Source organism: Lissotriton vulgaris, chromosome 2_1 (genome assembly GCF_964263255.1).
Source record: "Lissotriton vulgaris chromosome 2_1, aLisVul1.2, whole genome shotgun sequence".
Taxonomy (NCBI): Eukaryota; Metazoa; Chordata; class Amphibia; order Caudata; family Salamandridae; genus Lissotriton; species Lissotriton vulgaris.
Window position 1 is genome coordinate 21121002 of NC_141687.1, and position 21927 is coordinate 21142928.

Here is a 21927-nt window from a genome sequence, read left to right on the forward strand (position 1 = left end):
GAGTCAAGGCGTGGGTTACCGGTGGAAATTCTTATCTGTTGTGAGCTCTGGGTTGTGAATGAAGGGCGTGCACAGAGTGACAAAAGTCCAGAGATCGAAAGTAGGATTTTCAAAGTTCTTTATTGATCAATTTATATGCAAGTATATATATATATATATATATATATATATATATATATATATATATATATATATATATAAGGTTTAGCCAACGCGTTTCGTTCTCTAGGGAGAACTTCATCAGGGCTGAAAGTGATAAGAACAGAAATCAATACACTCAAAAAGAATAGGTTTAAAAGGGAGAAAAAACAACACAAGAAGACAAGAACAACATGGAAAACTAAACAACACATTAATATAAAAACGCAAATAAATATTAAAGAGCACCAAAAACCACAACACTAACAGCAAACATCGTTGGTTGTGTATAAATATCTACACTGGACAAACAACTCACTTAACCGGCTCTATTCTGCCAGCTTTTATGCTGTTCATGTGTTATTTGTTTGACCAAACTCTAAGCACCAGTAAATCACCAAAGTGCAAAGTAAAACACAGGAAGAGTTCCAACTGCAGTGATTACAAAGTCAGTGCTGTGAGGCTTTGGGACGGTTGTACTCAAGCTTTTTGTGGTCTCTAAGGGTCCGATTCCCAAAATCAGTTTGCAACCACAAAGTGGCCTTTTGGCATGTTTCAAACACAAATTACCTGTTGCCGAATTGCAAATTGTGTTTGCGACTAGAGATGAAATTGGTATTTGGAAGAGGTGTGCTTAGGGTGTCCCTTCCAAGTATGAATCGGAATAGGATCTATTCAGGTTTTGAGACCGATATCCAGTCGCAAAATATTAATATATTACAAAATGTTGTGTGCCACTGTTTACTCTTAAAACATGTTTGATAAACTTTTTTTTTTTGAATGCTTAATTTTTCATATAAGGAAAATGGGCTGTATTAAAAAAATGATTGCTGTATTTAAAAGCAATCAGAGACATGGAGTTCTCAAAAATGTTATGATTTTTCTGTGTTTGTGCACCTCTATTTACAGAAACATTCACAGAGGAAAGACAAAAAGTATCTGTAATTAGTATAAATATGCCAGATAAAAGTTTATTGTTTAGACAGTGAATATTTTAACCTGTGCTGTATGTAATCAAAGAGGGATGTTGTGTATAGAATTCAAGTGATTATCAAACAAGTTATTGCCTATTAAAGGCAGTAAGGCCAAGGGGGTAACTGAGGCACCTGTAATGGGGGGTTGAAGGTTCCTTTTTGTTTACAGCCCCCCCCCCCCACCTCCCAAACCCATGCCACTGCATGGCTTGCAAAATGTGTTCAACAACATGAACTAAGAAAAAGGTAAAAGCTTTCCAGAGCACGCCACCTGCTTCATAGGGGTGCCAGTCACATCCTGCAAGAGGTGTGAAGCTGCTCTTGGTTTTGAGCTGACCTGACCTGACGTGGGGCTAGTGAGCAGAGCGAGCTGTGAGCTTTGAGTCGAGAGAGAGCGGCGTGCAGCGTGTGCTGGGCTGCAGCAGCCGCGTCTAGCCGTGTCCAGCCGAAACCCGGTCTCGGGGGTTGTTCAGGGCTTTCCATCAGACTCCAAAGTCAAGAGGTCAGGGGGGCCGGAGGTCGTAGCCCCCGTGTCCCCGAGGCTGTCAAGAAGCTGTGCAGTCCGGAGCCCGCGTCCGCAGTGCAGCGCCGGAGTGTATTCCGGCAAGTGGCGTGCGGCGTGTGGAGGGGCGGCGCGACCCTGCTGCCGCAGCTGAGCTGAGCGATGGTTGAGCAGCATAGACACTTCGGCTGCGGCCGAGAGCTTCGGGCGGTTGCGAGCCGTGCTGCCCACTGTGGGGTGCCTGGAGTACTGGAGCATCTGGAATACCTGGAGCCGTGTGCATTTGGAGTACTTGGTGCCTGGAGCCTGGAGCCGTCTGGAGCCGTCTGAGCAGCCAGTGCGGGAGGTAAGTGGTGGTGGCGAGCGCAGCTGCCATTAGAGGCGGCCGCGAAGTAAGAGTCGAGGGTGCGGACCAAGGGGCTGCTAGACTAGGTCCCCCAGCCTGCGGCCCCCCTGTGTGCACAGCTTGCCGCCTCCCTCTCCCCCAGTAGAGACGCAGATCAATACAGTCCGCGTGGAGAGCCAAACATATAAACTAGACATATACATATACAAGAAATATAAGGCCCTCAAAGGTGAAATACTCCCACAAGTAGCCCCACAAGTAAACAAACTTTACCACGTAGAGCCCAAGACTAAGGCGCCTAAAGGATGACTCTCAAAAAGACCAAGTCTAGCATGGAGGAGGAGGGGCGGAGGTGAACCCTGAAAACACGACACAAAGAAGAGTAACTAGAAGCACTAGCACCCAAAAATCCCAGGACTCATTCTCTGGCAATTCCCTCCCACAAGGTCTCATTACTCAATTCTTTCAGGCCCCCAGTGGCCCGACAGCCCCGGACGCGAGACAACCAGGTCCCAAGGGCAGTGCCAAACCGGGGTCACCAAAGCCCAACCAAGATCAGATGGGCCTTCATTCCAGCGAGCTTGCCAACACCGAAAAAATCGGAAGCCCGGAAGCACGACCCCAGCCTGTCGCCAGGGTGAAGAGCCCGTTTACATCCAGCGAGCAGCCACACATCACGCCGGACCCGCCGAGATGCGGCTTTAAATTCAAGAAGCTCCCGTCATTTACCAACACTACGAAACGAGTACCGTTGTTAAAGAAAGTAATCTCAACGAACAAACTATCTTCATGCTGTCAAAGAAAGTTATCTCAGCGAAAAAATTATCCACAAAGAGAAGCCATCCACAATAAAAGATACTCCAGAAAGCGTATACAATATAAAACAGCACTCCATCCGGACACTCACTTTCGGGACGGCTAATTTTCATATAATCTGGCAGATTCGTGACATCATAGGTATACAATCTAAGACAGAAACCTAGAAAACGCGACTATTAGCAAAGTGTGGCTATTTGAAGATCTCTAAAAATAGCCTCCAAAGCAATACACGGCCACCTGAGGAAGGCTATATTGGCCGAAACGCGCGTCGTGACCACCTTGCCGTATTGCTAACATCTTTTGTCTCTTTCCATTCACTGTCTGTTTATAACTATTTGAAGAATGAATGTATATGATTTATCAATGATATAATTAACTGTTATACAAAAATAAGGAAACATTTTTTCATAAATAACAAAAACATTACAAAAAAAGATATATATATTTCTGAAACTAATTTCAACAATAAATAAATGAAATAATCTGTTTCCAAATTGGTTCTGTTGGGTGACTTTTTCACTTAAACACTGGAAATTTACCATAAGAAATATCATTTTGCTTTTATGAGATTTGAATACTTGGCTATAGACCTTTTTCAACCTGAGTTACTTCCCTATGTATAGCAAGTATATTTTTACTAATATATAGGGGTCCCCTACTTTCAAAAATGAGCCCATTAAGGATCACAGCCGATGTTCACACGAGACCCACTGCTGGGGCCAACGTGGAGACAGACACTGCAAAGCAAAACGTGGCTACCGCACCCCCTTCCCCAAAGAGCACTGGGAATCAACTGAACACAACGGTGACACCCCGGATAATAACGAAGTCGACCTCTCCGGGTATGGTCGCGCTAAGGGCATCGTTCCTACAAAAATTAGAACAGTCAATAGAACGCACACTTGTAGCTACACCTATAAACTCAGGTAGAATGAATGCCATGAGAACATCACAGACGGAGGAATGGAGCCCCTTGGGCCTGACACAACATCAAGACTCTATCGACGGACTCACCGTCAAAGATTTAAACCTGACCGTAATAAGAGAAGTTCAAGAGACAATGGCCAGGGGCTTACTATGGCAGTCCACGAAGATGGAAGTTCAAGTCGACCTCCTGCATTCAATTGCCCAGCACTTGGTGCGCCAAGATGATAAATTGACAAACCTAGAGGCTCTATTCGATGCCCAATACGCCCACGCGGTTAATATCAACTCTTGTGCCGCAATTATAGAAAAATGGGCAAGTCTACCCGAAGTTCTAAAAGACATGCTTGCACTAGCCAAGGGTCTGGGAGAGAGGTCTCCTCAAGTACATGCCGCACAAAAGTTACCAGCTCTGATGAAAGTGCATGACGTAATGACCGACCATTGCACCGCGGTTATCAGCTCACCAAAAGATCCACTGGTAGGGCCATGCAGTAATTTCATCTTGGCAGAACAAGGGAGTAGGGACCTTGAGGTCTTGGACCACGACATCGAAAGTGACGACTCATCCGTCACCACACCTCTCTCCGAGAAGGCCAAAGGTGCGCCGGCTAGTGTAAATGCTCCGCTGTCAAGGAGAGCCAAAAAAAGACTAAAGAAACAACTAAAAAAATGTAAAGTCAAAAGCAGGAACATATCACCAGCCACACTAACCTCTGGCGCCACCGAAATTAAAAGTGGCCTTAAACCACCCTTTCCCATTTTCATCCCTAAACACGCACCCAAGACCGACAAGCCTAGCGATGCACCTCTCGTCCCATGCGAGGCCCTCAGTTATCAAATCCCTCACCTGGAGGAACAATCCAACGCGGAGGCTCAATTAAGGTCTTCACGGGTGGTAATCGGCGCACAACCCAGCGCCACCGGCCCAACTGGTTGGGCACTTCAAAGTAAGACAGAAACAAATCTTTCACTAAACCAGGGGGCGCAGTTGGGACTGTCCTGTCTGGTAGGACTACCAACTGAGGCACCTGGCAATCAGCAGCCAGGAGTTACATATAAAAACCTCCCACACCAGAATGCAATCAATGAATGACGAGTGGCAAGGAACGTCAAGAGAGGTAGGAGTATCAATCGTGGCGTCAGACAGACAGCGGCCAGGAGACACCCACAAAAACCTTCCACCCTCAATTCATCAGAGACCCACGTCCTTGGGAGAAGGGGTAAAACGGTGCTTCACCGAATATAAAAATCCATCAGAAATACATGAGCTGCTGTTTACTCCTAGATACATAGCCATAGGCTCCTTTGACACTCTGAACAGGTCCAATATTGTCCGACTATTCGGCCATATTGACTCCCTGGCACAAATCACCTAGGAGATGATCAAATGGGTGATGTTTAAGAGTCTGGAGACAAACACCCACGGTGACTCCACCATATTCGGATTTGCGAACCAGCAAGCCCAACAGGCTGTCCTCAATGAAGTAACACAACTGGCAGAATGGGGCATCGAAGTCACCGCCCCCAGGGCATCAAAATACCCACATGTCCTCAGACCTCATTACGGCCTTCAAGAACCTTTCTCTGTTCTCAAAGGCACACAATCTACCACCCAGGCGGGGGATTGAAATCAGGGAGGCCAAGAACCCCGCTAAAAATAAAAATCCTGCTAAAAGAAAAGCAGCGTAGAGTGCAGCGGCCTCAGCAAGGACTGGCTCACACAGAGGACACATGGAGACAGGGCCCCTAACCCTGCCAACACCCACGAAAACAGAGCACGCGTAAATCCATTAAGGGGCCAAGATCGCAAGCTAACCATCATCTCATGGAACATCGCGGGGCTATGTAATATTTTCAGGGACACGACTACTCTTGATTACATTGCACAGGGGGACATATTGTGCATTCAGGAGACCTGGGCGAGGTCAACGGCCCCAATAGCTGGCTTTTACGAACATTTCGAATCAGCAACTAAAAGGACAATCTTTGGTCGCCCGTCAGGGGGACTTTCCATCTTCGTAAACCATGCCTGTAAATTCAACGTAAAAGAACTAAATCTTGAGTCACCTGACTTGCAAGCCATCACAATAGAAGGGTTGAGAGCGGATCAAACACCCCGCCCGCTTTTATTAATCAACTGCTATCTCAACCCAGCAAAACTTCAATCCCCTCACGCCTTGGAATCACTCACCATTCCTCTAGAAGACCTACTAATAATCCGCTTGCACCATGATGTAATAATAGCGGGTGACTTTAAGCTGAGAGGCCTGGACTTGATCCCTGTGGCACCCCCAAGTAAGAAGTCAGCCCCATTGATGGAACTTCTCGCAAACTATAATCTGTAATCCACCCATGGGACACAAAAAATGAGCCACCCCGCATGGACCGCTAATCCGACCTTTAGGAACGTCTCCACTATAGATTATATCTTTACCAATGAAGGACTGGCTCACAAACTTTGCAATTTCACCGTGGATGACAGAGTCGAACGTGACCATAGGCCCCTCCGTGCCATATTTAATCTGACACGTGAACAGGTGGACTCCCACGAAGTAATTGGTACGACCACAGGCGAAGAACATCATCTAGTCCTCAAAAGAATAAAATGGTCGACCAATCTCAGCCATAGACTTTCGGCATATGTAGCCAGCAGGGAGGTAGAACTAAGGCCACAAGACAGTGAGAATATCATACACCTATGGGAAACAATGACCAAGGATATATTAAATTGCCTGGGCAACACTCACCAACTAAGAAGCTGCCAAAAAAACACCAGGCCAAGCCGCTTAAAAACGCAGAGCCGGAGTCAGATTAAGTGTGCACTCAACAAGGCAGCTAGGGCAAAAAAGAAAGGCACCCACCTGCCAGGGGGGCCCCCATTGCTGTTTTGCGAGCCAACTACAAAAAGAAAATCTAGGAATTGAAAAGACAGCGGACCGAACAGAACTGGCTAACAGTGTTTTCCTTAATCAAAGAAAAAGACAACAGCAAGCTCTGGCGCTATATCAATAGCTTGTCCCCTGGAGGAAAACAGTGTTGCAGGTAAAGTGTGGGAACAGTATGCAAAGGGGCTGTATACCTGTGAGCCAAATCGGCCAACTCCCTGTAAAACCGCGTGGTCCAAGGCGGCAGCCGCTACCATCAAAACTGAAAGTGCCCTGACAGAAGACCTAAGACCGACCCGGAAAATTTTCGGAGGCGGAGATAGTAAAGCACATCAAGGCCATCAGAACCGACGGCGCCCCTGGCCCAAACGGCATCCCCGCCCAGGTTTTTAAGACCGCCCCAGCCTTCTTTACAACCACACTTACTCCTTTATACAACCACTCATTCGCAACCGCAATCTTGCCAACTTCCTGGAAAGGCTCAATCCTATTTCCCATCCATAAAAAAGGCGATCACTCGAACCCGGCTAATTACAGGCTCATAGCCCTTCTTGACATTGAAGCTAAGGTATTTGCCCGCCTTCTCTTAAAGGACCTGGAGACCTGGGTGGATAAGAACGGCATTCTTCCACCCTCACAGACTGGCTTTAGGGCTAACAGTTCCACTCTGGATAACATCATAGCGCTCACTTACCTCGCAAAGAAGGCCAACATGAGGAATAAGTTGCCTCTGTTCTGTTGCTTTATAGACTATTCTACGGCCTTTGGCCGAGTGAACAGAAGCCGGCTTTGGGCAAAACTACAGTCCTGGGGGCTCCCCAAAGCCCTGCTCAAAGCCATAAAAGCACTTTATGAGGGGACCTGGTTCCAGGTGAAGCTAAGCCCTACAATCACAACAACAAGAATTGCCACCAACTCTGGTTTAAAGCGGGGGTACCATTTGGGCCCCCTACTCTTTAATCTGTATACAGCGGACATGGTGTAATGGCTGGATTTTCTGTTTAGATGGGATCAGCCCCCAGGGGCCCCTATGACCCAGCCAAAACGTACTCCCCTTCCCTCCTCAGATCGTATTCACAATGAGTAGATATACAGGTAAATATACAGGTCGCACCTAAGGATGGGGAATGACAATATATGTATGTACGGATTTTCTACAATATCTTATTCACATCAGTTGGTCTCGCGGCCACCCCGACCCAGACCGTTCTACCCTAGGGCAGATCTGACACACAATCCGGTGTGTCTACACATGGGCCTGCAGAACCCAATGCTCCCTTTTCCAAACTGTTCGCAATCCTGCGAAACTACACACTAGTTCAAACTCCTAGTGTTCTCACTTATTCAAGCCACAATCCAGTGGGTATACACACTGGTGATCCCCCCCAGTGTTCTCACTAACGCCGCATATCAACGACGACCACATTCCTATGAACAGTTATCAGGATAATATCTCAGTTACCTACTCGGAATAAAACTACTATAATAACTTTGAATATGGTTCCAGATTAGATAGTGTACTCCCTGCCCTTGGCATCAAAGGTCCACTCACTCCCTCTTTATTCAATCACCATTTACCTGATCGGGATTTCTCATCCGTTCACCCAAACAGCTTTTGACTAGAAGTGCAGTTTACCAGGATTGAACATAAGCACCAGGTACACAATAATTCTATATGAATTAGGGTATTTATTACACAATTGACACAAATCACATTACTATGCCGCATAACTTTAGCAAGAAAAAGGTAAAGATTAGAGTGCACATCCTAGTTACAGTAGACAGATATCACCTTATTAGTGGGAAGTCTGGACTCGGCAGTCATCTAGGTTCCCTTCTCGTCTCTGTATCCTGGCTCGCCTTGCAGTCACCCTCAGCCGTCACGAGTACACGTCTGCACCGCTAAGCTCAACCTCGTCTGCTTCCCCTCAGGACACCGGAACCTTGCTGGTTATTAGCTACCGTCTCTCTCTCTCTCTGTATCAGTGCGCTCCGCGCTACTTCTCGTTCAGTCTTTCTCAGAGAGTTTCGGTCTTAAATCTTTCTCCGACTTCAAAGATGGCGACTTGTCCACCATGAAAATGAATGATGGCAGAGATGCTAACGGCTAGATGCCGCCTACGGACTAACTAACAAACTGACTAACACCTTCGCTAATATCAAAGCCCGTTCCTTCATGGAAATTCACGGCCAGTAACCTGCCGCCCACCAAATTCTTGTACCTCCCCGTACCAAGGACACTTTCCCAGCCGGCCGGCCTGAAGTTGTGTCTTCGGAGTGGAGAAAAATACATTCCTTCGATAAGGGTCAGCCTGAACCGGTTCTCTCCAAGCGAACAACAGCTTGAAACTAAAACACTACACTTCACCTAGAAAGCCTTCTCGAGCTACCGGGCAGAAAGCAAAATGGAGTCTGTCTCGTTTAAGGCCTACGGAGCCCACAATATGCATAGCTCCATGGAAAATAGCCCAGCATGTTAGCAAATGAGCGAATCATGACTAATACTTATATATCTATCCCCTAACTTAAATTCATAAGCCTTACTCTAAGGAAAATAGTACGAAAATGCCCTAATATATGTAAGATAGGGTCCCTGTCTATCGGCCTAATCCCTATACTATGGGGGTGATAGGCTGGAGTCACTCTCCATCATTCTCCTTCTCCAAAGAACTAGCAAAAAGGCAGCCATAACACATGGGGAAAGCCCTGAAAGATGCCAGCCTAGCACCTCCAAGACTGGGGAAGCTGGTCTTGGGAACGCTCCAGTACGCAGACGATTATGGTTATCATGGACCACACCAGGGTAGGGCTTTAAAGAACCTTAAATAGTCTTGCCACCTACAACAAGGAGAATAATCTATGCATCAACGTGAGCAAGACCAAGATAGTAATCTTTGGCAAATACCATCACAAAAAAAAGCTTCATGGTCCTTGGGGGAGCACCGAATCACCACGGCCCCATCTTACAACTATCTGGGCATATGGGTATCTGAGAGGGCCACCGCAGTTAAACATCTGAAGGAGCTTAAACCAAAAATAGACAAAATAATATCGTCTTTAAGACGCTTAAGCCATGGCCTGGCCAGTCCCTCAGCAGAACCGATGCTGACAGTACTCAGGGCTAAACTGATCCCCGCCATCACGTACGGCCACATAGCCTACCCAGGGGCATTCGAGAAAGTGGTCCACGCGGCCCAGGTGAAAGCATATAAGATGGTGTTACAGGTCCCTAGACAGGCACGGAAAATCAGGCTAAGACTAGAAATAGGCCTGAAACGACCAGAGTTGGCACTACTGGGGGAATTGCTAAAATATCATATTAGAGTACTGAAATTGTCCGAAAACACCTTAAAGCACTTCCTAAAAGCCATCTTTGACGATGCAGGCTCCCCATGGCACTCCAAGGTGGAATTAGCCATTGATGTTCTGAAAATCGAGGGAAGGAGCCTGGATCTGCCTGGGCCCAAGCCGTTAAGCGCCAAGTCCAGTTCATCTCTTTTGAGCTTGACCTTTCTTCGCTCCGGCACAACCCACTAACTCTGGCCCTGGACAAGTCCTATATTCCCGGCAAACCCCAACCATACCTGCAAGATTCATTAACAACCCATGCAAGACAGAAAATTCTGTTTCTGTGCCTTTTGGCCCTCAGGATTGCGGACTGCAATCCAAATTGGGCCCGAACGGAAGGAGCCTTTGCTTTCCGACTTTGCCACTATCGCAGGGAATCCTGGCTACATCTGCTATGTCGCTGCACAAAGTTGGCCAGCGATCGACAGCGATTGCTGCGTCCAGCATTACGGAACCTGGGCCATAGAACATGCAGAGAGGCCTCGGACTGGTGTTTCTCAGAAACTATGACCTGCTTGTTAGCTAGGGTCGGCAAGTTCATCCATCAAGTCAAAATGGCACTCGATTCCCAATTAAAGGCTACTGATCCGAAGGGCCCCGACAGTGGGCTTAGCGTTTTCCCTGCCGCCTCATAGTTGTCATCTTACAGTTAATTCAGGGAGACGTCACAAAGTAATTGGAACCATTAGACTGAGGTATTTAATCTGGGTCGGCTAAGAGTCTGATGCAGAACCTACCCACTGTCAACTGGCTCCGCAGCGTGACTGATGATGCCGAACTTCTGCACGTCTCTCAGACTCTAGTAGGCGTGGACTCATGGAGAAATCAAAACTCTTATTCTTTTTTATAGCACCCTCATTGGACAAAAGCAGTTAACACAGTCAGTTTTGTAACTATATAGTTGCACTCTCGGTTTTACTTGGAGTTGGGCGCGACGGGGGGGGGGTATTTCATTGTATTTTACTGTAGTTCATTGTATCTTATACTGTAAAGATTTTAAGTAATCGCACAGTTTATTAATAAAAACAACCTGCTTCATAGGGGAGGGGGGGCAGACCCCATTGAGCCCAAGTTCAATGAATATTTGTGCAATCTGGGAGACGACCGGCCCCTTATCACATTTTGCAGGGGAGCCCCATCATTTTGTGTTCCCCCACTGAGTAGGGCTGGGCTTGTGTTGGCCAGATTTCAAGAGAGTGAATACTATGGAAGCTGCTAACTCCCTCATCTCACAAGTTGTCCTTGTGTGTTTCCAGAGCCTCCGGTGAAGATTGTGAACACCAATGATGACACCTCACACACTTACCTGGCCTCAGAACGGATGGTTCTGAGCTGCCAGCTGTCTCGCGAGGATGCCCCTGTGCGGTGGTACAAGGACGGGGTGGAACTAGAAGAGAGCGAGTCTCTGAAGCTGGAGGTGGACGGGGTCCATCGCAGGCTGGTCATCCCCTGCGCCCGGCCGCAGGACTCGGGCGAGTTTATGTGCGATGCCGGAGAAGACTCAGTATTCTATGAGGTCAGGGTGAAAGGTTGGTAGCTCTGATCAGTCTGAACTGTCACACAAAGCTAGCCGCCCAAGATGGAGGAGCAGGGCTGGAGACACCGGACTTGGGCAAGATTGTAGAAACAAAAGCTGGAGGTCAGGAGAACTGATGTTACAGTGCTGTGGCCAAAAAGACAAGGAGACTAATAGTGAAGGGACAGCCACAACTGAGGAGACAAAACTGGGAGGATAAGAGGGCAGTGGCAAGGTTGAGGAGAAGGGAGTGAGATGCAGGACCTATAGCACAGGACTGAGGGAGCAGGACTAATTGGGCAGAGCAGGAGTGAAGAGACAGATCTTCAGGAAGTGGACTGAGAGCAGACCTTGAAGGAGACTGGTAGGACAGGGCTGAGGGAGCAGAGCTGAGGGAACAGTAATGAGAGGGCATGAGAGAAAAGGCTTACCAGCACAGAACGGACAGAAGATATGTGGGAGTAGGAAGAGGAGACTGTAGGAGTGAGGACAAAGAACTGCAGGAGCAGGATTCAGAGTGGACCTGGGAGCAGACAGTCCTGGTAAGACAGGAGTGAGGGAGCAGAGCTGAGAGAACAGTACTGAGAGGATGAACTAACCAGGACAGAAGGGACACATCAGACAGGCCTGGTAGGACAGGAGTGAGGGAGCAGAGCTGAGGGAACAGTACTGAGAGGATGAACTAACCAGGACAGAAGGGACACAGCATATAGTCCTGGTAGGACAGGAGTGAGGGAGCAGAGCTGAGGGAACAGTACTGAGACGATGAACTAGCCAGGACAGAAGGGACACAGCAGACAGTCCTGGTAGGACAGGGATCAGGGAGCAGAGTTGATGGGACAGGACAGAGAGACATGACTAACTAGGACAGAAGGGACAGAGGATACAGAAGAGATGAGAAGAGTGAGAACACAGAACTGTAGAGCCAGGATTTGAGACTGAGTATCTGAGGAAACCTCTTATTCTCTCTAGCTTTCTTGCTGTCTTTTACAATTACCTCTTTCATCCTCTTCTCACTCTCTACCTCATTATTTCTCTCTTCCCCCCTTGCTCATATTCTCTGTCTCCCTCTCTCTTTCATACATTCTGTCTCTCTCTTTCTCCTGTGGTTTGGAGTGAGAGTAACAGAAACTAAGACAGATTAGAGAGTTTAAAAGGAGGAAATAGGTCATTCAAGTTCACCCTGCCGTTTTTTCAGCTCACCAATATTCCTTCTGTGTATTTCCAGAACCTCCTGTGAAGATTGTGAATGCCAGTGATGACGCCTCACACAAGTACATGGCCTTGGAGCGAGTGGTGCTACACTGCCAGCTGTCTCGCGAGAATGCCCCGGTCAGGTGGTACAAGGATGGCGTAGAGTTGGAGGAGAGTGAGGGTTTGCAGCTGGAAGTGGACGGGGTCCATCGCAGGCTGGTCATCGCCTCAGCGCGTCCGCAGGACTCGGGCGAGTTTATGTGTGATGCTGGAGATGACTCGGTGTTCTTCGAGGTGAAAGTGTCCGGTCAGTGGCATATATGTACACATCATGAACTCATGATTGGCTTGTAGTCCTTTTTCTGTTTCTAGGCCTGGCACTGTTGTAACATAGTCTATAAATACAATGGGGGAACCCTGTGTCCATCAGAACCTGGGTAAGTATAAGTAGAGCTACAATGGTTCTGTCGGGGAGGCGACAATTACATTGCTAATAAAGACAAGTCTTATAACGAGTACTGTATAAACTACTCTGCCCAACCAATATGCCAGAGAATACAGTGTGTTAAGTCTCAGCACGCGACATGACATGACATGACAACATGAATATATTGGAACACAACTGTGCAACAAAAACTCCAAATTGCTTGCAAAAATATATATTATTATTTGTTATTTTTGAGTTTTCACATAAATTTCTAAAAACACATATTTCAAGGGCTGTCAAGTTGAGGTGCAATTGTGAAGTGACCAGTGATTTAAAGTGACAATTGGTGCTTAGTGCTGGTAGTGCAGTGCCTATATACTCTGTGTCGGTCGCTCCCTGCTGACCTGCGTTACAGCTGAGCAGTGATCTGTGACTCACGTCGTGCAAAACTACTGCATGCTGACTGGTATCGTAAAGCGGCGCTCGCTGCTCTAAGCCTATTGAACTGCTGCCTGCCTTAAGATAGAGCGCTGTGCCTCATTAATCATTGATCCATTTGTTGCATTTCGCATTTTGTGCTGTCCTGGCCTGCATCGCTTGATCGCTTTATCGCTTTAATTTAGACCTTCACTTTGTTTGTGTCTCACGCTTCCCACAGCGTGCCCCCGCTTTGCGCCCCGTCCTGTTCCGGTTTCACTTCGGCGGCCGTTTGGTTGTTGTTGTGCCTCAGAGCCTGCCTTCTCCACCCCGCGCCCGCCTCCCAGCTGACCCTCCCTCGCCCCTCCCCTTCCACTATCCATTTATGACAGATGCTTTTGCGCGCAGCGTTCACGCGCAGCAGTCGCGCCCCATGCGCGCCAAAGGTGCGCCAAAGGTAAGCCCATCTACGCCCGTCCGCGCCTGGACCGCGCCCAGCGCCAGACCCCTTGGCCCCTGCCAAACCCACTCCTCCCGCATTACGTACGATGCCGCTGCTCTCAGTGCCCTTAACCCCGGTCGCAAACCACAATGCTGCAAGGCTGTCCCTGGACACACCCATGGACCCTTCGCCTGCCACTCCTGCAAATTCGGCTGCGTCAGGCCCCAACCCAAATTCACAAACTCCAAACACATCTCCCACTCTAACCACCTGAAATGCATCTTGCTGAACACCCGCTCAGTCCACCGACCCGCCACTGAACTCTGGGACCTACTCGACACCACATCGCCGGATGTCGCCTTCCTTACAGAAACCTGGATGAACGCATCATCAGCCCCCGACATCGCCATAGCCATTCCGGACGATTTTTATATTCTTATAGAGCGCCTGAATAGACCCCCAAAGGGGTATCTCCGCGCTTTGCCAGTAAGAACATAACTCCAGATGGTCCCTAGTCAGAGAGGATGGTACAATTTATCAGGGAAAGATCAGTTGCTGGAAAATAAGTGTGTTTTTAAGATCTTTCGGAAGGTCAGATGGCTGGTGAGTGATCTCGCCTCGAGAGGAAGAGAATTCCAGAGCCTTGGTCCCATATGGGCTAGTGCTCGACCTCCTTGTCTGGACTTCTTTATTCTGGGCACCTGTAGAAACTGCAGGTTACCAGAGCGCAGGGATCGCCCAGGGGTGTATGGCTGAAAGATTTTGGCCAGATATTTTGGACCTTCACTTATCACACTCTTATGAATGGTGCATAAGGTCTTAAACTGCACTCGCTTCTTCACTGGTAACCAGTGGAGTGTAATCAGCAGAGGGCGAGAGGGAGTCCTAGGGGGAACATTAAGGACTGTCCTTGCTGCCGTATTTTGGATCACTTGTAACTTTTTGAACTGTCCTTCATTTGCTCTTAATAGAAGGCCGTTACAATAATCCACTCTGCTGATGACTAACGCCTGCACAAGTGTTTTTCTGTGACAGTCTGGCAGATAGGGGAACACTCTCCTTAGCATCCCAATTGCCCAAAAGCAGGTACCAGCCACTTGGTTTACGTGGTCTTTATAAGTGAGTGTCTGATCTAATAACACTCCAAGATTTTTGACCATGCTCTTAGGGCTGGGAACAGGGCCTAATTCTAAGGGCCACCATTCAGGTGACCAATGTATTGCTGCTTGTCCAAACAGCATGACCTCAGTTTTCCCTACGTTACATTGAAGACAGTTTGATGACATCCATTCTGATATTGCTCTCATACCATCTGCAAAGGATCTTTTTATTGCAGGTGTCAGATTTTTAAAAGGAAAGAGGAGTTGGGTGTCGTCGGCGTACGACACCGGGGTAAACCCAAATGATCTTGCTAAGTTGGCTAAGGGGGCCACATACACATTAAACGATTACAAGATCATCCGAAAAGACCACACCAACCAAACAGGAGGAGGCATCGCCATCGTCCATAAGAACACCATCCGAATCACCACCAACTCCGACGATAACCTCGCGACCGCCGAACACCTCCACTTCCAGATCCACACCGACCCCAGGACCACACTTAGAGGCACCCTCATCTACAGACCACCAGGAACACAGACACATTTCAACGAAGACATCACTGACTTCATCAGCCCACATGCCCTCACATCCGAGAACTACATTCTACTGGGAGACCTCAACTTCCATCTGGAAAAAAAACGACAGCAACACCACCACCCTTCTGGACAACATGGCTAATCTCGGTCTCAAACAACTTGTTGACACCCCCACCCACCTTGCCGGACATACGCTCAACCCCATCTTCACCTCCAGCAAACACATCTCATTCGATCATACCACAGCTCTCCATTGGACGGACCACAGCTGCGTTCACTTCAGCTACAAAATGACCACGACCCACAACCCCCCACAAACTATTCCTCGAAGAAACTGGAACAAAATCACCACCGACCAACTCTTCACATCGCTTAACCAAAACCCCCCTGCCATATCATCGGACCCAAACCATGCTGCCACCAAACTCACACTTTGGATCACCCACAGCGCTGACGAATTAGGTAACAAGAAGGTCCCCTGGTTCAACGATGACCGTAAGAAATCCAAGAAGTTATGTCATACTTTCGAGAAAAAATGGAGAAAATACCCAACCACTGACAACCTGACCACCTTCAAGGACGCCACCCGCAAACACCACCAACTGATCCGATCCACCAAGAAATCGGCATTCAAGGACCGACTCAACAACAACTCCCACAACAGTAAGGAATTATTCAACATCATCAGCGAATTTACCAACCCCACCGCCGGGACCAACGACATCACTCCCTCTCAAGACCTCTGTGACTCTCTATCCTCTTTCTTCCACAACAAAATCGTCGACATACATAACAGCTTTGAAAACCAATCCGAAGAACAGTCCACTCCACCCACCCCGAACCAAATCAGCACTCCAACGAACTTGGCGCCTGGAACCCAATCACTACTGAAGACACCATCCGCCTGATGAACTCCATCCACTCTGGATCACCAACCGACCCATGTCCCCACCACATTTTCAACAAAGCAGACTCGATCATCGCACCCCATCTCCGCGATGTCATCAACTGCTCCTTCGAATCCGCCACCTTCCCGGAAAGCTGGAAACATGCCGAACTCAGCGCACTTCTGAAAAAACCCACAGCCGACCCCACAGAACTCAAGAACTACCGCCCCATCTCACTCCTCCCATTCCCTGCCAAAGTAATTGAGAAAGCCGTTAATAGTCAGCTCGCCACCTTCCTTATTATTATTATTATTATTAATAAATCGGTTTTGTACAGAGCACGGTTACCCTAGAGCATCCCAGTGCTTTGCCAACAGAAAATATCAGAAGTAGCAAAGACAGAACAGGTTAGCAGAAGAGGAAAGTTTTGAGTTGTTTTCGAAAGCGCAGAAGACAAGGTTCCGCGCGTAGGCCTAGAGGGAGGGCATTCCAGAGGGTGGCGACGTTAACGGAGAATCTCCTTCCTCCTGATCGGGCCTTTTTTACCCTAGGGACAACAGTCAGGTGTTGCTGGTCTGAGCGTAAGGTTCTACTGGCTTTATACGGGATCACCATCTTTTGAAGGACGGGGGGGCCTTTGCCTTGCAAGATTTTGTGTGCAAGGCAAAGGGATTTAAATTTCACTCTTTTCCGTATTGGCAGCCAGTGTAACGCCCTCAGTGCTGGTTTTGCAGAACGAGACATAGGGATGTTGTAAAGCATTCGTGCTGCCGCATTCTGAACTTGTTGGAGTCTGTTCAGAGTGCTCTCAGGGGCACCGAGGTAGATCGCATTACTGAAGTCTAATCTAGAAATATTCAGGCCCTGGATTAAGAGTTTCCTGGATAGAAAAGGAATGAGGGGTAGTACCTTACGTACCGATCGGAGGAGACCAAAACAGACACCCGCTAATTTGGAAGCCTGAGTTCTGAGAGAGAGATCTTGTTCCAACCAAATGCCCAGGCTCTTGATCTCAACCTTTGGTTCAGGAAGAGGACCTAGGCAACTGGGCCAGGCCAAGCAGGGGAGAGAGGTGTTTTTTGGTGCCATAAGCTTAATCTCCGTTTTGGACCCATTCAGTTTAAGTGCTGAGTCCCCCATCCAGGCATGGACCTTTGAGAGGCAGGCGTGAAGTATCTGGGAGTTTTCTATGGATTGGGAGAGGGCGAACACCAGTTGGGTGTCGTCGGCATAGCTCACGATCTTGATGTTGAATGGAGCCACCACTTCCTTCAAGGGGGCCATATACATGTTAAATAGTTTAGGGCTCAAGGAGGAGCCCTGAGGCACGCCACAATGGAGGTGAGTGGATGCCGATCGTGCGCCCCTTCCCAGACCTGGAAAGATCTTTCGCTGAGGAATGACCTAAGCCAATTCAGCGCAGTCCCCCTCACTCCGGCATCCGACAGTCTCTGGAGTAACACTCGGTGGTTAACAGTGTCGAACGCTGCACTCAGGTCCAGGAGGATCACTGCCACTGATCCCCCTGAATCCAAAATGCAGCGTGCCTCCTCCATGACTGCCAGCAAGGCGGTGTCAGTGCCTTGACCCGGGCGAATGCCTTGACCCTTGAATCCAACAATTCCCTTGACCCATCTCAGTCCCGCTTCCGAGCCAAACACAGCACCGAAACCGCCCTCATTGCAGCTACAGATGACATCAGAACACTACTGGACAACGGAGAGACAGTCGCCCTCATCTTACTCGACCTCTCCGCCGCCTTCGACACAGTCTGTCATAGCACCCTCGTACAACGCCTCAGCAACGTCGGAATACAAGGAAAAGCATTGGACTGGATCATCTCGTTCCTCGCTGGGAGAACCCAGAGAGTCCGCCTCCCCCCATTCAAATCAGAGGCCACCAAAGTCATCTGCGGCGTACCACAAGGATCATCACTCAGTCCCACCCTCTTCAACGTTTACATGAGTCCCCTCGCTTCCATCGCACGACAACACAACCTCAACATCATTTTCTACGCAGACGACACCCAGCTGATCCTCTCCCTTACCAAAGACCCAAACACCGCCCAAACCAATCTACACGAAGGAATGAAAGAAGTAGCCGAATGGATGAAGAACAGAATTCAGACAAAACGGAAGTCCTCATCTTAGGATCATCCCCCTCTTCCTGGGACGACTCATGGTGGCCACCGGCCCTGGGTACAGCACCCATACCTACAGATCACGCACGTAACCTGGGCTTCATCCTGGACTCCTCCCTCTCGATGGCCAAACAAGTCAACGCCGTCTCATCTTCATGCTTCAACATCCTACGCATGCTCCAAAAAATCTTCCGTTGGATCCCCACCGAAACAAGAAAGACAGTCACCCACACACTGGTCACTAGCCGACTGGACTACGGAAACACCCTCTACGCCGGAACAACGACCAAACTACAGAAAAAACTCCAACGCATCCAAAACGCCTCAGCCAGACTCATACTGGACATCCCCCGTCATGCTCACATTTCCGGTCACCTGAAAGACCTCCACTGGCTCCCCATCAACAAGAGAATAACGTTCCGTCTCCTCACCCACGCACACAAGGCCCTCTACGACCTAGGACCCGAATGCCTCAACACAAGACTGTCCTTCTACACACCCACCCGCCAACTACGATCATCCAATCAAGCACTCGCCGCAATTCTGCGCATTCACAGATCCACCATGGGAGGAAGATCCTTCTCCTACTTAGCGGCCAAGACCTGGAACTCTCTCCCCACTCACCTCCGCCTTACACAGAACCACCTCTCCTTCAGAAAGCAGCTAAAAACCTGGCTTTTCGATAAATAATTAACCTTCCCTCCCTCAAGCGCCTTGAGACCCTCTGGGTGAGTAGTGCGCTACATAAATTCCTGAACTTGAACTTGAACTTACAAGTTTGTACAAGATGATGAATGGTCAGGACAGCAACACAAACAATATCTCTGGTTGTGGCAGGGCTGCTCAATAGTATACACCAAGAGATTTGTTAGGACTGAACCATGTGTTATCGTCGACGTTTCGACCCTGATGATGCGTTAGCGTGATGTTATAGCGGGTCTTCTTTAGGACAAAAAGGACAGCCCAGCAAGTTTAGTTGATCGTTTCCAATTTAGTGTCATTTGCTGAAAGACTAACGCCAACATCAGGTGAAATAACCCCTTTTCATGTAAAAATAATCCCAACAACTCTGATAAACTTCCTGTAAAAAGATTAAAATTCAATAAAGGAATATTCAATTTCCACTAACGGGGTAGGGGAAGCTCTTAGGGGGTTAACAAAGGATGTACCCGCTTTTGATGGCTGCAGTGTTCTAATTCTCGTATATGCGGACAACGCTGTCCTGATTGCCAAAACAGGTTTGGCCCTCCAGCACTTAATAAGGGACTATGTAGCCTTTATGGCCTCATTAGATTTACAGGTCAATGAGGCAAAATCCTTTATTCTTGCACCAAGGTTGGCGGTGGGTAGAAAAAATTTCTTATTTTTATAGCAGCACTCTGAATTTGAGTTGGTAGGTTCATGTCCTCATCTTGAGGTTGTTTTTGATTAGTCACAGTCTCAGGCAAAAATGGCAGACAATAAGACCCTAGGAAGGAAGAGCAGTGTAGGGGCAATCACAGCCTTCACTAGGATAGGGGAGTAAAATATAATCTATGATATCGAAAAAACATGGACTGAGTGGTGGATGCGGATCTAGAGATCGTCAAAGATGTAGCCCAGATCTTGTTCCAGAAATCAGTGCACCAAACACATTCAAAATCCATCTCTCAGGTAAGTTCTAATTTAGATTTAAGTCGGTCAGAGGGTAGGATAAGAAGATATTTACAGTTGAGGGTTTCTTTGGGAAGTAACGTCAATATTCTGAGAATCAGATCTTCTGTGAGTGTAGATTCATTTGCAGGAAGAGTATAAAAAACATCTAGAATTATTCCAATAAGGATTGAAAATTTGTGCTAAAACGAGCGAGGACACCTAAAGCTATCCTGAAACTGAGGTAAAGATCAAGGAGTCATACCATCAAACATATCTTGGACCCAAACAATTCCCCTAAATCTCCAGTATTTCCAATAAAGAGGTCTATTGTTAATGGTAATGAGACAAATGTAGGAAGGAATCCTTAGAAATAATCTTCAACTGGCAATGAGGCCTTAACACTGAGCATGTATGTTTAACGGAGAAGAGAAGTAACATTGACCTTTGTAGTAAAGACAAGAAAAAGGTGCAAGTAGGGACCATTCAATGGAACCCATAAAGGTATGAGAGGAGGGGAATCAGTAAGAAGCCACATAGAAACTAGCCTAAGACAAAAGCCCTATGATAAGGTCAAAAGTTCAAAAAGTTTACTCCTCCGTTAGATTTAGATTTCCTAATATTTAACAAGGATATTCTAAATCTCTTATTATTTCGTAAAAATTTGGAGAGAAGGGAGTATTTTTTTTTAAAAGTTAATAGATGGATGTGAATGGGAATCTTGGAAAAGATATACAACAAAAGGGGAGTAATCATTATTTTAATAGAATCAAGACGTCACCACCATGAGAGAAAAAGACGGTCCCAGGATGAAAGTTAGTTTAGAAATACGATCTAGCCCTTCCTTCATATTAAGTTCAATTGAATCCAATATGGAATTATTAAACCAAATGCCTAAGTATTTGATTTAAGAACTATTCCTTCCAAAATGAGTTGAATCAAAATGCTGCTTAAGACAAAATTTGGTGATAGGAAGGATTTCTGTCTTGTCAGAATTGATTTTATAACTTGAAACCTGGGGAAAAATCTGAGATTTCTTGCAATAAAGGAGGAAGAGAAGTTTCAGGGTTTGATATAAAAAGCGAAATGTCATCCACATAGGGGGATATCTTCAAAGGTTGATTCCCATTAAGAAATCCAGAGATAGAGGTATTCTAGCTGATATGAGATAGAAAGTGTTCCAGCGATAAAATAAATAAAAGAGGAGATAAGGGGCAACCTTGATGTCCACCATGGTGCAATGGAAAAGAATTGAGAGATAAGACCATTAACCGCAACAGAAGCCCTAGGTACCGTATAAAGCAAAGAGCTAAGAGAAATAAAATTTGGACCAAAACCATGCCAACGAAGAGCTTTAAATAAAAAGTACAAATAGGCTCTATCGGAAGCTTTCTGGGCATCAATAGAAACTGTCTCTAAAGTTTAAGAAAGTGTTGGAGACTTGTTTAAAACATTAAATAGTAAGCAAGAATTATTGGAAGTTATTCTACCTTTAACAAAACCACATTGCTCTGGACCAATTGGATTTGGCAAAAGAAATTCAAGGCGTAAAGCAAGTAATTTGGAAAACAATTTATGGTCAACATTTACAAGGGATATAGGTCGATAGTTCTTCAATTGCTTAGGATCACAACCTTTTTTATGGATTAGACATATTGTAACTTCTAGAAAGGTGCCATCCGCCTTACTAGTG

At 47.2% G+C, this 21927-nt stretch overlaps 1 protein-coding gene across 3 annotated transcripts in view; it reads left to right on the forward strand.

Moving 5' to 3' along the window:
* The window catches only part of OBSL1 (obscurin like cytoskeletal adaptor 1), a 548309-nt gene that overhangs the window by 205996 nt on the left and 320386 nt on the right, over nucleotides 1–21927 (forward strand). For all 3 annotated transcript variants that reach the window (XM_086954344.1, XM_086954343.1, XM_086954342.1), the window contains 2 exons: nucleotides 11196–11468; nucleotides 12684–12956. In XM_086954344.1, the coding sequence (XP_086810470.1) occupies nucleotides 11196–11468; nucleotides 12684–12956 (546 nt within the window). The remainder of the gene's footprint in view (nucleotides 1–11195; nucleotides 11469–12683; nucleotides 12957–21927) is intronic.